Source organism: Taudactylus pleione, unplaced genomic scaffold (genome assembly GCF_031769625.1).
Source record: "Taudactylus pleione unplaced genomic scaffold, aTauple2 ptg000142l, whole genome shotgun sequence".
Taxonomy (NCBI): Eukaryota; Metazoa; Chordata; class Amphibia; order Anura; family Myobatrachidae; genus Taudactylus; species Taudactylus pleione.
In genome coordinates this window covers 3,600,559-3,618,811 of record NW_028284544.1, presented here as the reverse complement: position 1 = coordinate 3,618,811, position 18,253 = coordinate 3,600,559, and the positions used below count along the sequence as shown (strand labels likewise).

Here is an 18,253-nt window from a genome sequence, read left to right as displayed (position 1 = left end):
ATCCACTGCCTCTCCCCTTCATCCACTATGTCACCCACTGCCTCTCCCCGTCATCTGCTATGTCAGCCACTGCCTCTCCCCGTCATCCGCTATGTCACCCACTGCCTCTCCCCGTCATCCAGTATGTCACCCACTGCCTCTCCCCGTCATCCAGTATGTCACCCACTGCCTCTCCCCATCATCCTCTATGTCAACCACTGCCTCTCCCTGTCATCTGCTATTTCACCCACTGCCTCTCCCCGTCATCCTCTGTCACCCACTGCCTCTTCCTGTCCCCTGCTTCTCCCACCAGTGGCGTTAGTTCATCACAGATGCCCGCGGAGGCAAGTTATCATTTGGTGCCCCCTCCCCCCATCTTTACAGCCCTAAGTGGGATGAATATATTGTAGGCGATTTGAGGAGAAGCCCCTTCAGTTCTGGCGCCCAGCACCTTCATTGTCTTCCATAGTCGTCCTGCCACTTATCATTCTGTCATGTAAGGGGGGTGATATATTTAAAGAGCATATATTTTATCACTCTATCATGTTAAATAATTTAACATGGCAGAGTAATAAAATATATGCTCTTTAAATATAACACCCCCTAACATGACTGAGTAATAAAATATGTGCTCTTTAAATAAATCACGCACACTGGGTCCATGTGCCCGGCGTCCATTCACAGTGACTGCAGCGCTTGGGGGCTGCCCGGCCCCAGTAGATGAAAAGGGGGCCTGTCATAAAGACACGCCCCTTTTTCTTTGGTCACGCCCTTTTTGGCGCACGCACCTTAGGCGTGCACTGAAGTGCCTTGTCTCTAGGTCTGGCGCCCTGCCTGCTGCTGGCCTTAGAGTGAACACTAGTGATAGCCCACATTTTACTAGCACCAGCATGTTTTTTGTGCATAAAGTCCACAGCAGGTGGGCTGTGTGCTTCAAATGCCAGGGCTGATTTTTAGTCCCAGTCCGGCCCTGCTATATAGTAACCCGACTGCTAAAGTATTGAGCAATGGTTTTTTTATCTTCTTCGTTTGCTATTTCCAAAAGGACAAGACAGGGTTGCCCCCTTTTGCCCTTGATGTATGTGTTAGCCATCGAGCCTTTTGCTACCTCTGTTCGAGATATGTTATGTTTCCCAGGAATTACTGTAGCCTCCACATAACACAAATTATGTTTATTTGCTGATGATATTTTATTATTTGTTACCAGCCCAGAGACTTCTTTGCCTGCCTTACATGAGATTATAGATGGATACAGCGGGGCATCTTTCTATAACTTAAATACCACCAAGACAGAGGCATTACCCTTCTGTCTATCCCAGGAGACACTGCATATCTTCAGAATATGTATAAATATCAGTGGAAGAATCTCTTTTATACCTTGGTATTCACATTCCAAATAATGTTTCCAATTTGCAGAGATTATCTTTTCTCCCATTATAATACATGTTGCTGATCTTTTAAAGAGTTGGATGAGCTTTGAAGTCTCCTGGCTGGGTGAATTGGCAGCGTTCAAGATGATGGTTCTGCCCAAGTTAATGTATCTGTTTCGCACAATTCCTTACTTGGTACCAGGGCGCTTCATAGCCCAAATACGTGGACTTATTTTACAGTATATTTGGAAAGATAAGACTCCACGCATCGCTTATAGTCATCTAACGCGTGACAGACATCGAGGCGGCCTGGATGTCCCAGATCTCTTAGCATATCATGCATGTTTAGTAGCCCAGATTAGTGACTGGGCGCTCCCTGTCAACTCAAAACCTTGGGTTGATTTGGAGAGAGCTATGTTTCCTCATTTCCCCTTAAAAGAAATGATTTGGACTCCTAGACAATTTCGTCCATCTATGACAAACTCCACTAGAGCAATATTGAATTCCCTTACAGTATGGGATGCTACTATAGGGGTCTCTCGTTGTATGATTCTACCTACCCGTAATCTCTCTCTTTTGGCCCTTTCCCGTTTAATTCCACATATACGTATTTCACCATGGCGCTCTAGAGGTATAAACACAATTGCCGAAGTATTGTGTAATAATTATATGTGTCCCTTTACATATTTACAGACGCAATACAATTTACCATCAAGTGAACTTTTTACTTATTTATGTATTAGTCACTGGGTCTCTGATGTGTTGCGAATCACAGGCTCTCTGGCCTTGCCTCCCTCTACTATTTTAGCCAAAATGTCGTCAGGTAATACTAGAGGTGCTATAAGATTTTGGTACTTCCTATATATAGAGGACAAGACCCTTACTAAATCTCCTGCACAATTATGGTGGGAAACGGATTTACAAATTGTATTCGCTTCCCAACAATGGGAAGACATTTATCTAACGCAGGGGTCAGGGAACTTTTTTACCTTTTACCCCAAAATATATATAGATACGCCGACGTTACCCCCTTGATTTGAAAGGAAGGAAATCATATAATAGTGCCCCCATAGTTATTCCCCTGTAGTAGTGCCCCAGTTATGCCCCTGTAGTAGTGCCCCCATATAATGCCGCTTGTACAAAAAAAAAAAAAACCCCAATTATCTTAATCCCCACTCCAGCATCCGCCGCTGTCCTGTCTGCCTGGCTGCTCCTTGGAACTATGGGAGAGACGTCATGACGTCTCTCCCATAGTGCGCATGGAGAGAGGTGGAAGCTGGAGTTCAGAAGAGAACTCCAGCCTCTGGCTAACGCAGTGCTGCAGGGAAGGAGCCGGGCGCCTGCTGGTAATATCTCAGCGGGCGTCCAACTTAGAGCCTCCCTGCGGCACAGCCGGGCATGCATATGAATCATTCCATATTATAGCCCAGCTGTCTGTCCATTATCCCCAGGAATTTCATATTTACCCGTTCCCCGACCACTGATCTAACAGCTCACAGATTCTCTAGCTGTTGTAACCATTTAGAGATGCAATTCAAGCTATTACATATGTTGTATTTTACACCTGAAAAGCTACGCAAAATATGGCCCTCCCAGTCAAAATTTTGTTGGCGAAACTGTTCGGAGCAGGGAGATATCTTTCATATACTGTATTTTGGAATTGTCCAATCATCTGAAATCTTTGGCATGAAGTACTTGTATTAGCACACAAAGTTCTCAATGCCCAGATTCAAGAGACACCTACCATAGCTCTTTTTCATATATATCTCCCGGAGTTGTCTAACCCTGACAAATATCTTCTAGGTCATATATTGATTGCCACTAGGGCAGCTATAGAACAAAATTGGAAGAGTCCGTCTCCTCCACCCATACAAAAAGTTTTAGGTAAAAGTCACTATGTTTTCCAAATGGAAACTCTAGGTGTCCCCCATATTCCTTTGTAGCCTCCTCCCCTTTGGTAAAATGGTTCAAATGGCATGAATTTGTCACAAATGGAGAGGGCGCCACACTGCTTCTTGATTTTTATATATAAGCAAGTCTCTATCTTTATTATTTGCATGCAATTAATTTTTTTTTGCATTACTAGCTCTATACTGGGTAAAGTGTTGGTATTGGGGGTTTGATGCTTTGATGTCCTTTTTATTTATAACTTTATTATTTCTGCTTTATCTATATATGTTTATATAACATGTTAAATGTTATTCCAATATATTATAACGAAGATGTTTATTATGTTGACAGCAATGTCTGATTCCTCCCCCACCCCCCCCTGCCCTTATGTTTTATTTTTTCTGTATCCTTCCCTTTCCATGTTGTTAATGGAACAAAACTTTAATAAAAACTATTCATGATAAAAAAAAAAAAAAAAAAAAAAGGAATTTGTGTGGACATTATCTATGACTTATTGAAGCGCAGTAGTTGTACACCCCTCTTTTACGTTGTTCTTTTTCTGTCTCCAATCACTGCTACTGAATGACAAAGCCCACCTGATGGGACAGAGAATAACACCTTTGTTTTGCTCAGGTAATGAGGGAATTATAGTTTAATACTGTAGTTTATACACTATGACCTCCTGCACTAAGACCACAGCAGCAGTCCGATCGCCCAGCTTTGTGGCACATTAATCATGTGTCAGGATCTGCAGTTAAGCAGATCATATTGGTTGCAGTTCTCAGCCTGAGGTATTGCATTAATTTCTGCCTGTCTGTGTGCAGAGTCATGTGCACGCTAATTGATTCTCCTGTCTGTGCACAGCCCAGGTGCACACTGGTCTATCGTCAAGGGAGGCTTACTCTGGTTGGGCCCTGTTTCTGTTAAATTCCAGCCAGCCCTTCACTCCATGCCGGTGATAGTTTCTCGTGCTTCCGGCTATTCCAGTCTCCTGTTTGTCAGTCAAGTTCCAGAGTCCTGTCTGTTGAATTATTTCCCTGCTGTTTGTTTCATCCAGGCGGCATGGTCCGCATACCACCTGCCGCGTGCTTGCTTGAATCATCGAGGCAGCACAGTGTGCATCTCTGCCGTAGCCATGTGTGTCATCTCAGCGGTGCAGAGTGCACTCCATCCAGGACGCAGGTCAGCGTTAGGCAGCTTGTGTCAACCCGGCGACACTGGTCACATCCCTGCATCCCAAGTGCGCAATCCAGTGCACCATCACCAGTGTCATCCCGGCAGCACTGGTTGCATATCAGCGTCTCAAGTGCACAATCCAGCACACCGTTGCCAGTGTCATCCCAGCGGCACTGATCGCAATTAGGCGTCCTTGTTCACATTACATCAAAGACTTATCAGCCCAAAGGCTGCATCCCGACCTTGGCCCTCAGGCTACAACTAGCCAAGACAGACCAGCCCTCAAGGCTGCATCCAAAGGCTGCATCTCAACCTTAGCCATCAGGCTAGAACTAGCCAAGACAGACCAGCCCTCAAGGCTGCTTCCACTGCCAAAAGGCTGCATCTTACCCTTCGCCACAGGCCACGACTAGCAAACACTAATCAGCCCTCAAGGCTGCTTCCACTGCCAAAAGGCTGCATCTTACCCTTCGCCACAGGCCACGACTAGCAAACACTAATCAGCCCGCAAGGCTGCCTTAACAGCCCCAAGGCTGCATCACATCCTTAACCCTTGGCCACGACTAGTCACTGCATTCCAGCCCTCAAGGCTGGCACCAGACCAACCTGCCTGTCCCACTTTTAACCATTAACACTGCAGCAACGAAAGACCATTCAAAAGGGTACCCCCACCAACTTCCTACTCAAATCTCCGCTCTACGCTATCTTAGTCGATTCCACCCTGGAATCGCAACATTATCACTGGCCATAAAATTTCATGGATTCCGGTCAAAATCCAATTCACATTCTTGCTGCCCAGATCCCAGTCCTGATGCAAAAAAGTTCAGGAGCTGTCTCTTTGGGTAGATGAGACACTAGCAGTCTCAGCTCTCGTTCACCCTATGGAGCCAAAACTTGTCCAGTATGCTGTTCCGGAGACATTGGATGTTCTTATGCTCCTTTTAGTTTGTATTGAATGCCGCCTCCAGGCAGGGCCGTAGAGAGCGCTGCGGGGCCCCGGTAAAGAGGGGGCATGGCCTAATTGCGGGAGGCGTGGCCACGCCCCCTCGAATAAAAAAGTATACATTTGCACGCCGGGGAGGGGGGTGCTGCGAGCCCCTCAGCCCGGCGCAAAGCCAGGGGGGACGCGATCAGTGTGATCGCTCCCCCCCCTCAGGCACAGGAGATTGCTGTGGCTGCTGCTTAGCAGCCAAGAGCAATCACCCACTACATCTCAGCACACGCTGTGTGCTGGGAGATAGTGAGGAGGGAGGGGGGGCGGCGCCGGGCCCCTCTGGAAGCGCGGGCCCGGGTAAATTGTACCCGCCCCAACCCCCTCTCGGCGCCCCTGCCTCCAGGAACGTAGACTGGAGAAGGAATTTCTTTCTCCAATTCCCCAGTCTTCCGTTCACACAACTCGCCCGGATCCAGAGGTACCGAAGCGGGTGGGGCTTACCGACTCTCTACCGAGGAGAAATGGAGAAGGCGCTCTCAAGGTCTCTGCTTATACTGTGGAGGGAAAGGGCATTCAGCCTTGATTTGTCCTGTTAAGTCAGGAGAAGGGCCAGGTCCTGGTGTTATGGGGGAACTACATCTAGGTTTTTCATCTGTCTCTCCTGCTAGTTCTGGCCTAATCTCCACAGTAATTCAAGGAAAGGATCATCAAGTTTCCGTCCCAGCATTTTTAGACAATGGTGCAGCAGGGAATTTTATGAACATCTCCTTCTTCAAAACCCTGGGACTGACGCCCGAGCCTCTTATAAAATCCTTCTCTGTGGTTGGGCTCAGTGGTGAGGCTAGGTTCAGGATGGCCGTAGTTTCGCAAACACCTCCCATCCGACTATCCATAGGGGCTCTGCCTTCTGAAGATATCTCGTTCCTATTGCTCCAGTGTCCGCTGGCACCGTTGGTCCTTGGTCTTCCTTGGCTCAGAAGACACAACCCTGTCATTCATTGGCATACGGGGAGATACTTCAATGGAGTGATACCTGTTACTCTACCTGTATCATGCTTCCAGTCCGCCTGGCTGCTGCCGTCCAATCCGAATCAGCTTTTAAGATTCCGGGCCCTTACCAGGATTTGGCGGAAGTGTTTTCCAAGAAAAGGGCAGATACTTTACCACCTCACCGCTCCTGACTGCTCTATAGATCTCTTCCTGGAGCAAGACTTCCCAAGGGCAGACTATGCTCTTTCCTTGCCTGAAAGTAAGGCCATGGAGGAATATGTCCAGGATGCTTTGGAAAAAGGCTTAATTCAGCCTTCCAAATCGCCGGTCGGAGCAGGCTTCTTTTTTATGCAGAAAAAGGATGTGTCTCTCTGACTGTGCATTAATTTTCAAAGGCTGGACACCATAACGGTGAAGAATTCCTATCCACTGCCCTTAATCTCTGTCTTGTTTGACCAGCTCCGAGGGGCCTTCATCTTCACCAAAATACTGTAGATCTCAGGGGTGCATATAACCTGGTTCGCATTAGAGAAGGCGATGAATGGAAGACAGCCTTTAACACCCATTCCGGCCACTAAGAATATCTGGTGATGCCATTTGGCCTATCTAATGTCCCGGCTGTCTTCCGGGATTTTATCAAGGATGTGTTGAGGGAATATCTCAGGGTTTTTGCCGTGGTCTAGCTCGATATTCTGATTTATTACTGCTCATTAGAAGAACATCGTAAGCACGTGCGACAGGTGCTACTTACACTTCTGGAGAACAACTTCTATGCAAAACTGGAGAAATGTGACTTCGAGATCCAAGGGGTTTAGTTCCTGGGGTACATTATCTCCTCTCGAGGGTTTTCGATGGACCAGAGTAAAGTTAAGGCCATTTTGGATTGGGTTCAGCTTACCAATCTGAAAGCTATACAAAGCTTCCATGGCTTCGCCAATTATTATAGAAGGTTTATTAAATCTTTCTCCTCCATTGTCGCGCCTATTGTGGAGCTTACCAGGGAGCTGATGTGGCAAACTGGTCCGCCAAAGCTCTTCAAGAGTTCAATTCCTTAAAGGCTGCCTTTACCTCCGCTCCAGTCCTCAGACATCCTAATCCAGGCCTCCCATTTATTGTCGAGGTTGACGCCTCAGAAATCGGTGTGGGAGCTGTTCTATCCCAGAAAGATCCTAAAAATGGCAAGCTACATTCCTGCGCGTTTTTCTCTCGAAAATTTGCCTCAGCCGAGAGGAACTATGATGTAGGGAATCGGGAGCTGTTGGCCATCAAGTGGGCATTCGAAGATTGGAGACATTGGCTGGAGGGAGGAAAGCATGTCATCACGGTGCTCACTGATCACAAAAATCTCTTATATTGAGACCGCCAAGAGGTTGAATGCCAGACAGGCTCAGTGGGCATTATTTTTCTCCCGCTTATATAATTTTGTTTCGGCCGGGCTCCAAGAATTTGAAGGCGGATGCACTGTCCCGCAGTTTTCAACCTGTTCAACCACTCACTACCTTGGAGGAGGCCATTGTTCCTTCTTCGAATATCCATTTTGCTGTGACCAGGGACCTTGCGGATCTCATCTGTACCTGCCAGTTGGAAGCTCCAGCAGGGATGTCGCCAGGGATCTTGTTTGTTCCGGAAAGATATCGGAAGGTGGATCTTTTGGATTTTCATTCTTCCAAACCATCTGGGCATCCGGCATTGATAAAATCACCAAATTACTGTCTAATTCTGTCTGGTGGCAGACTATGGGTAAAGACATTTGAGAATTTGTGTCAACATGTGATGTCTGTGCTCAAAACAAATCTCCTCACACAGCTGCTCCTGGTCTCCTGTTCCCATTCCTACTCCTTCCAAGCCATTGACCCATATTGCCATGGACTTCATCATGGACCTGCCATCTTCCTCCTGTTGTTTCATCTGGACAATTGTTGACCGGTTTAGCAAGATGCTGCACTTTGTTCCAAGCTACCTTCCGCTAAAGAATTGTCTGCTTTATTCATGCTTCACGTTTTCAGACTCCATGGCTTGCCGATTGATATAGTCTCCGAATGGGGGACGCAGTTTGTGGCATGGTTTTGAAAGAACTTCTGCTCGGCTTTAGGTATCAACGTCAGTCTGTCTTCCGGGTATCATCCGCAGTCCAATGGGCAGACAGAACGGGTGAACCAGTCTCTGGACCAGTATCTTCGACTCTTCATCTCCAAGTGTCAGAACAACTGGGTGTCCCTTCTTGCTTTGGCGGAGTTCGCGTTCAATAATTCCTGTCACTCCTCATCATCCGTATCACCTTTCTTCTGCAACTCTGGGCTGCACCATAGAGCAAATTCCTTTGAGGCAAGTCCAACTGGCAATCCATCCTCCACTTCTGTTGCTAGGCTACGGTCAGTTTGGGAAAAAGTCAGCCAATGCCTGATTAAGGCATCCTGTCATGCCAAAGCCTGGGCGGATAAGCACCGACGACCCTGTACTTTTAAAGTGGGAGATTTGGTGTGGCAGTCCTCCAAATATATCAATATCCGCCAGCGGTCACAGAAGTTGGGTCCCAGGTTCATTGGGCCATTTAGGATTATCTCTAAAATCAATCCTGTGGCCTTTCGTCTGAAGCTGCCTGCTAGTCTCAAAATCAACAGCACTTTTCACTGCTCCTTACTCTTCCCTCAGATACACAGCTCTAGATGACAAAGACCTCCTCATGTCCATATCCGGGAACGCCGAGGGTTTGTAGTGGAAAAGATTCTGGATTCCAGACTCTCACGAGGAGCCCTTCAGTTCCTGGTTCATTGGAAGGGGTATGGTCCAGAAGAACGGTCCTGGGTTCCTACGAGATCATTGAATGCTCCCGCGTTGGAAAAAAAAGTTTTTTCAAGACTTTCCAGAGAAACCTGGACCTAGGGATTCCTTAACCCCTTGTCAAGGAAAGGGGGGATACTGACAGGAGCTGCAGTTAAGCAGATCATATTGGTTGCAGTTTTCTGCCTGATGTATTGCATTAATTACTGCCTGTCTGTGTACACGCTAACTGATTCTCCTATCTGTGCACAGCCCAGGTGCACACTGGTCGATCGTTGAGGGAGGCTTGCTCTTGCTGCCATTTGTTTCATCCAGGCAGCACAGTGTGCATCTCTGTTGTGTGTCATCTCAGCGGTGCGGAGTGCACTCCATCCAGGATGCAGGTCAGCTTCAGGTTGCTTGTGTCAACCTGGCGACACTGGTCGCATCCCTGCGTCTAAAGTGCGCAATCCAGTGCACCGTCGCCAGTGTCATCCCTGCGGCACTGGTCGCATCTCAGCGTTCCAAGTGCACAATCCAGTGCACCGTTGCCAGTGTCATCCCGGCGGCACTGGTCACAATTAAGCGTCCTAGCTGCGCAATCCGGCGCATCACCACTAGTGTCAACCCGGCGACATTGGTAACATCTTCCTGCCTTGTTCACATTACATCAAAGACTTAGCAGCCCAAAGGCTGCATCCAAACCTTGGCCCTCAGGCTACAACTAGCCAAGACAGACCAGTCCTCAAGACTAATCAGCCATGAAGGCTGCCTCAACAGCCATAAGACTGCATCACATTAACCCTTGGCCACGACGAGTCACTGCATTCGAGCTATCAAGGCTGGCACCAGACTTTAACCTGCCGGTCCCACTTTTAACCATTAACACTGAAGCAACGAAAGACCACTCAAAGGGGTACCCCCACCAACTTCCTACTCAAATCTCCGCTCTATGCTATCTTAGTCGATTCCACCCTGGAATCGCAACTTCATGCTGCAAATGGCCACTATACTGCTATAGATACATTCACCAGTACTATTGGAATGAGGTTTATCTTTGGGGGGGGAGAATAAGTGTTGGAGTTTATTTTGCCCTAGATGGTTGGGAGCAGCAGTGTAACTAGGGTATTTGGAGCCCAGGGCAAATTTAAAAATGCAGAGAACCTATGTGTACGCACGCTGAAAATTGGGGGGGTCACTTAAAAATGGGGCGTGTCAACATGACACACACCCCTTTCTCATCACTCTGAGCATTCCTTTCCATTTCATATGCACCTTAATGCAGTGCCCCTTATACAGTCCCAATAGTAGTGGTCCCCCTTATGCAGTAACCCCAGTATACAATGTCCCCAGTAGTGGCCCCTTTTATGCAGACCCCAGTAGTGGTCCCCCATATGCAGTGCCCCTAGTAGTGGTCCCCCCTATCAAGTGCCCCTGTAGTGGTCCCCCCAGTGCAGTGTTCCTTGTGCCCCCAGTAGTTAACCCCCCTATGCAGTGCCCCAGTAGTGGTCCCCCACTATGTAGTGCCCCTTATATAGTGCCCCCAGTAGTGGTCCCGCCCAGTAGTAGACACCCATATGTAGTGCCCCCAGTAACAGTTACCCCCATGCAGTGCCCCCAGTAGTAGTCCCCTCCCCCCTATGCAGTGCCCTTTATATAGTGCCCCCAGTAGTAGCCCCCCCCATGCAGTGCCCCCAGTAGTGGTCCCCCCCCAGTAGAGGTCCCCGCCCAGTGGTGGCCCCAGTAGTATTCCTGTCCCAACAAACACACACCGTAAATAAAGCGCACACAGTAAATAAATGAAGAAAAATACACTTACCTGAATCCACGTTTCAGCTACAGCTCCCGCTGCCGTCCGCACGTCAGTCCTCCCGGGCTGGTGCGCTCTGCATTATGGGAGAGACATCATGACGGCTCTCCCATTACCCACTGCAGGAGCCAGAAGACAGAGCCCATGAGTGAGCTCCAGCCCGGCTCTTGCAGTGGGCGCAGCTGCAGCCAATGAGAGTCTGTTTGACTCTCATTGGCTACTGAAACACACACATCGCCGCCGCGCTGTCTATTGGGTAAGCAATCGGGGAGGGAAGGGGCTCGGCTGTGCAGCACAGGACCGGCGCTGGGCGCACTAGCTCTGGTTCTGTGTAAATGTGTAGTGGTGACTGCACTCACTGCGGTTGGCACGACACTGGTTAAGTAGGACGGGTCGGTACTGTGGCCCACGGCGGGCACGTGCCGAAGCGGCCCTGCCGTAGTTACGCCACTGTTTGGGAGGTATAAGATAATTTTGCATTGAGCACATTTAATCTTATTTGACTTTAGATGATCACAACACAGTCATCGCATCACAGCTGCTTCACAATGCTGAGTGTACACACCCTAAAATAATCCCAATCCACTGATTACGCCCCTCTGCAATAAACAGCTAGAGACAGAGCTGTTCCCATACGGATAATGTCTGTTTAGAACCGTACAGTATTATTTTCTACAAAATGAAATCTTCCATGTTCTGATTAGAATGATTTATTATGACTGAGCTGTTTCATACATGATTAGCAGCTGAAGTCTCAGGAGAATCATGTCCCTTCATCCAGACATTAGCGGTAGTGTTTGATCCTTAGTTTGACACAAACCAATCTGCATTGTGATCTTGTCATTTCCCAGACAGGAATGTATAATACGGTGACCAAGCAGTTCTGCCTCATAAAGGAATATTCGCATGTTTCTTCCATGGATTCACTTGGTGCTTGCTTGCAAGGACTTCCAGGTCACGGCAGATGCGCATGCGAGTAGTAGATGGCTGAATTATATCGTCAACGAATCCTGTCAGCAAACAATGGTAAAAAAAAAAAAAAAGAAGATTTAATCCACATACCCAAATGTATCGCCAATGACTTAACACTTTAGATAGTATAACCACAGAGACATTTGTGAATCAAATTCTGTAATATTGGTGCATAGTATATTCTCTGAAATGAAGAGGAGGCTCATATTGCATATTATTAGCCAGTGTTTCCCAACTCCAGGCTTCATGGACCCTTAACAGTGCATGTTTTCCATATGTCCTAGTTGGTGCACAGGTGTACTCATTACTGGCTGACATTTTAAAAGAGCCACGGATGGTGATAATTATGTCACGTGCACTTAGGGGTCCGGAGTTGGGATACACTGTTAGAACACTGGAAATGCCCAAATACAGCAGAATGGAATTGTATGCTGGCGGCTGTAAAGCCGCCGTTTCAAATCCCGACAGCGGAGGCAAGTACAGCTAACCCTCCCCTCTCCCACCCCTAAACCTCCTTTAGGGGTGCCGAACCATAACCTCCCCCCCTAGTGCCTAACCTTCCCCCGTTAGTGCCTAAACCCAACCCCCCCCTCCCCGCACCCTAAACCTAACCCTCCCAGGGGGGTGTCTAACCCTAAACCCCCCCTTCCCCTAGCCTAACCCTAATCCTTCCTGGGGGGTGCCTAACCCAGTCCCCCCGGGGTGCCCTAAACCTAACCCTCCCCCCGCGGCTAAGAGGACGAGCGCCCGTTCTGCATTCCGGTGTCGGGATTATGACAGTCGTCGATATCTTGACGCCTGTCATAGATCTCTAGCCGGCATTCCATCCTTCTACAGCAATTAAAAGAAAAAAAATATTCTGTCAGTCACTGCATAGAAACAGGTTCCTTAGATGCAGGATATCTATCCACCTTCATTTACAGTTATATTTACATGAACATATGAAGCATAAAAGATTCCATTCTGGGCAATTTTAGGTCATTCTGTTTACTCTTAAGTGTGTCTTTGTTTATCACTTGGTGTCCGCACTCTGTAGAGAAGTAGGGGTATATTTACTAAAGTGAGAGTTTTTAGAAGTTGAGATGTTGCCGATAGCAACCAATCAGATTCTAGCTATTATCTTCCAGAAGGTGCTAGATAAATGGTAAGTAGAATCTGATTGGTTGCTATGGGCAACATCTCCACTTCTAAAAACCTGCACTTTAGTAAATATACCCCGTAGCCTCAATTTCTATGCTACATGCAGGGTCTATACCGACATTTTTTACAAAAGGGGGTAATTCAATTAGCCGTGGGGCTTGTCCCGTAACACCCACACCAGCTAATTCAATTAGCAGGGTTTACACCCCTCTTCCCTCATGCTAAAGTCAGCGAGTAAACTTGGGAAAGCCCATTGAGATTCTGCACTTTATGCGGAATCGTGGGTCAGCGCGCGTTAATGCTATTTAATTGAATAGCGTTTCTCTGCGTGTCGTAATCAATTAGCTGTGGGCATATCCTGTGGCTATTTGAATCTCCCCAAAAGAAGGAACATTCCAGGTGAATTCAATACCCACAAAAATGTTGCTGTGCTGACATTAACACAAGTCCTAAGGCTATGGGGAACCAACTAATTCTGTCTAAAAAAGTTTAATAAATGGAGACCACCCCTATAGAAGTCATGGTTCTCCACAGCCAATCACTGGAGCACTAAAACAGGGCATCTTTCACAAGCAGATGACAGGACAACGACAGAGGAACATGCTCTATTTGTCCCATGATCCATCCTCCACTTCACCAAGATTGCTGTGTGCAGAGCCCTGGGAACATAATTGATCTCTGTGAATGTCTGTCCTCAATCATTTGCTTATTAAAAAGCAGATAAGACAGAATGGGAGCAGCTGGTGTCCACATCATGTAACCTCCTATGCACAATGCAGGGACAGCACATGGCACATCCAATCCTAGGAAGAGAGTGGGAAGTTTATTTTGCACCCCATGCTCTCTCCTCCCCTCCCTCCTCTGTGGTCTCCGACCTAGAAGTAATTATTTTACTGAGGTTTGTTTAATTAGCTAGTGAGAGGGACATGCAAGAAAGCTTATTATAATGCAGACTCTGTGCACCTCTGCCTCCAGTGTGACACTCTTATGTACGGCAGTTTTATAGCAAGTTGTGTACTGAGTACTTGTAAGGGACTTTCTGTAGGTAGTAGGAGGTTCTTAGTGACCGATGGTGGAATTATGGAGCACATGAAGGACATTTGGAGGTGACCTGATCCTTTCAGTACCGGTTTTGGATGCATGAAATGAAGGATAATGTTCTGCCATTTACAGGATGGAAGGCCATAGCCTCTAAGTAGGTCAGGTTGCCAATCACTGCTATAGATGTTTCAGAATTAGTCAGCTTGAAATTACTGCATTTGTTTAATGAAATCATGATCAAACTGGACTAAGAAGATCCAAAGGTATGGCTGGCTGATCACACTGACAGGAGTCACATCTGGGAATGTGGAAGGAGTGGGTGAGCATTTATTAATATAAAAGTGCGCAGCTGTACTTATTTCTAACAACAGGATTTGAGGACGTTCCTTCAGATCCGGCTAACTTGCACTGGAGCTGCCCTACATCAGACACATTCTGTATGCAACTTCTACATAGATAAAGAGTGTCTGTGGTGATGTACCCTGATCCAGCTATCAATAGCTTCATGAGAGCTTTACCTCTAACTGCTGCAGGAAAAGGATTAGCAAATTTATCCACATATTCCGCCTCTGCTTCAGCCTGGTTGTGGCTTCCTCGGAATATGATCTGAACAGCTCCCTAAAAATAAAAGAACAATCATAATACAACACTCCAAAGTCACACATTTAGGTAGCAGGGAAACATTAAGGTAATATTAGCCAATGACGTGATCCTACCTTTGCCCCCATTACAGCAACCTCTGCTGTTGGCCAAGCATAATTGAAGTCACCTCGGAGATGCTTGGAGCTCATCACATCATAGGCTCCCCCATAAGCCTAGAATTAAAGAGCAGAAAAACTAACACATGGTCCTGGCAATGCAGACTCTGCCGCCTCCTGATTCTCCAGCTCTACCACTTATCATAGAGCTGCAGGTGTTTGTGGTTAGAGATTACACACGCTCCTTTCTCATCAATATGATGCAAACGTTAAGGAAAATGCTTTTGACCCATCCATGAATCTAGTTTAGGCTTTTGTCAGACTGGCATATTCCCATTAGTATATGGGAAAGATTCCTGGACTGCACACCCTGAATATATTACTATGGCGGTTCTCTGGGGCAGCTTAGCTGGGCCATTTTGGGGGGGTCCTGTGCTCTGGATTTGAACCCTAGTATGTTAGGGACCTACCCTAAAGAGGTTACCTGGATATGGTGGGTAGGCCCATAACCTTGGCCATGATTATGCTAAAAACCTCTATTGATTGCAAAATTTTATTGCATTTATATATTATCAGTAATTTGGAGTTGTGCACCTGAGATTTGTCTGTTTATATTCCCATAAGTCTCAGCCTACATGCCTACCTTCCTGGTAATTACTGTGATCTTAGGCACCGTGGCCTCAGCGAATGCAAACAGTAACTTTGCACCATGTCGGATGATGCCGCCATACTCTTGAGCGGTGCCTAAAGGAAGCAGAAGTATCAGTACTCCACATCTAGCACAATCATTGCATCGAATCATTGACACAATTCTGGTCTGAGGACACATTGGCTGTAGGGATTCCCCCCCCCCCCCGTCAACATTAAGTAAAGAACTGAAGGAAGAAATAAAATGGTGAAAAGTTACCTGGCAAAAATCCAGGAACATCAACAAATGTGATGATGGGTATATTGAAGGCATCACAGAACCTGACAAAGCGAGCTCCCTTTACTGAGGAATTTATGTCCAAACAGCCTGCAGGAAAGCAGAAGTTAGGCAATGGGGGAACAATAGGTAATTATATAACACATAACAGAAAAGGAATTCCGATCAAGTTCTATAAATCTGAAACACAATTTTTAATTGTGATTTGGGTAAAATAGAAGTGGAGATTTTTTTTCATCCACAGGAAACATTCCTAGTTTAGGAAGTTCTTCAGCAACCTATGGTTCTCTAGCCAACATGGAACTAAAGATGCCTGCATGCCCTGCCAGCCTCCGCATGCTGAGACTTCTAGTTCCCAGGTGACCTACATTCACTGTCAGTCATTTTATGTCTCAGGATTGTATTCCTTTTCAGGCCCAGTACCTGATGCAACTTTCGGCTGGTTCCCAACAATGCCCACGGTCCTCCCGTTCATCCTGGCAAAGCCAACCACAATGTTCCTGGCATAGTTGGGCATAATCTCAAAGAAGTCTCGCTCATCAACAATCTGAGGAGACAGAAATCAGATCAACTCCTAAAACAGCCACTTGTGGGGACCTTAGTGCAACAAGCATCCATTAATAATGTGGTGACACTGCCTAGACGGGAGTTCAGTCTAGTGTAGTATATTTGGTATTAGAGGTTTAAGAATATAACATAATGCTTTGCTGAAGTGGCTTTAATGATTGTATTACCGAATGAATGATGTCCAGCATATCATAAGCTTTAGTGGTCTCCATGGGCACCACGGTATCTAATCCAGAGACAAGGCGATCACTGGGAGACATAAAGACAGATTACTGACACTGGATCAGACCTATCTGCACTACAGTATACACACTGCCAACACAGTCAGTCAGGTTCTACATACAGGGCCGGATTTAGTTTATGGGGGACCTGGGGAACTTAAGACAAGGGGGCCCTGCGCCCTCTTGTCAACAATGCCCCTCCTGGCTGTGCCCGCTGTGTGTGTCTCCTCCCCATGCACCTCCATAATTCAGCAGCCGCGCAAGTCCTACCTGCATTCCTGTAGCGGGGGCAGACTCCAGAGCCTCCTCTCGGGCAGCACGGAGACTGACTCTGCTAATCTCTAGCCTCTGCCACCAGCACCCTCGCTGCTGCTGCTGGGTGAACTGCAGAATGAGGCTGGAGATGAGCAGAATCATCCCTAGACAGCAGCACCAGAGCTGCCCGGTCGGGGGCCTGGGGGTAATTATATTCTGTGCCCTCCCCCCTTAATCTGGCTAAGTCTACGTAGATCTGTAATAAGAGAAGATAAATAATAGTATCTCTCACAGGAGTATTTTTATACCTTATACAGGACAGATTACACAGGAAAATCTTATGTCATTACAACAGAGGAGGTTACATATCAGAGAATTGGATTTTTTAAATGTATCACTAAATCATATTTAAAAATCTTATTAGGGAAAGAGGCAGATGGGGATAGGTCTCAGCCAGAAGGTACAGAAATAAAAAGTAAACATAGAAAAGTGGCGACATAGAAATCTAGAAGCAGTCGCACGATCACGTTACAGCAATAAGCTTAGAAGAAAAGGATTTAAAACAACAAGTACACAATTAGCTGGGGTCATGGAATGACAGAGACAACCCTGACACATTAAAGGAAAATAACCGTCCATCAGAACAGTCCTATTTCCCAACCTATTTAGATGGAGGACGACATTTTATTTGGTGTCAATGGGGATTGCATTTCCATAATGGAATAACTTTAAGTCAAAGGTTTAGTAAAATAATTCATCCTAACATTTCTGTGACCCCAGTATTACAAATACAGACATCGGGAAGAAAAGTAGCAAAATACAAGCTAAATATTGGCACTAAAAATAGATTCAATATTTCAGTATGGGATTATTCCTGCAGAGTGCTGGAGAAACCCTCCTCTTATGGTTCCTCTCTGTGGGACAATAGAGCATTTCCTACAAGCCTGAACCTTGGACCTGTGGCCAATTACCCAAATCCAAGCAGCCGTGGGCCCCGACTGACTGCACTATTAGGCACCACTTCTTCTTGTTCAGCCAAATTAACACATCATTGCATCTGCGTATCTGGCATTGAGCAGGGATTGGGAAAAAACAAGAGATATGGTAAGAACTTACCTTTGTTATCTCTGTTTCTACGAAGTCCATAGGGTCCACAGGGTTGACCTTGGGGTATAGGTTGGGAACCAAATCCGGGCACCACGCAGTTAAAGCTTTTAGCTCCCAGGATGCACTGGGTCCACTCTCCCTATAACCCCACCCCCAAGCCAGAGGCACCTCAGTTTGTAAGTAGCCAAAGGCCGGAGGAGGAGAGAAAAAGAGAGAGAAAACTGGAACACTCAATAACCATACTCACCGAAATGGGAGACGGAAAACCGGTGACCAGCCACACAGCCCATATGAAGCCAGGTGCGTCAGGGCGGGCGCCCTGTGGACCCTATGGACTTCGTAGAAACAGAGATAACAAAGGTAAGTTCTTACCATATCTCTTGTTTTCTACTTCAGGGTCCATAGGGGGTCCACAGGG

At 46.8% G+C, this 18,253-nt stretch overlaps 1 protein-coding gene across 1 annotated transcript in view; it reads right to left on the bottom strand.

Annotated features, from left to right (window-relative positions):
• Positions 1-11,603: 11,603 nt before the first annotated feature.
• PCCB (propionyl-CoA carboxylase subunit beta) overlaps positions 11,604-18,253 on the bottom strand; it is a 28,502-nt gene continuing 21,852 nt past the window's right edge. The window contains exons 9-15 of the mRNA XM_088473848.1: positions 16,420-16,501; positions 16,109-16,232; positions 15,668-15,775; positions 15,404-15,504; positions 14,779-14,877; positions 14,581-14,680; positions 11,604-11,919 (exon numbers count right to left, since the gene is read on the bottom strand). Of these exons, the coding sequence (XP_088329974.1) occupies positions 11,798-11,919; positions 14,581-14,680; positions 14,779-14,877; positions 15,404-15,504; positions 15,668-15,775; positions 16,109-16,232; positions 16,420-16,501 (736 nt within the window). The 3' untranslated portion in view covers positions 11,604-11,797. The remainder of the gene's footprint in view (positions 11,920-14,580; positions 14,681-14,778; positions 14,878-15,403; positions 15,505-15,667; positions 15,776-16,108; positions 16,233-16,419; positions 16,502-18,253) is intronic.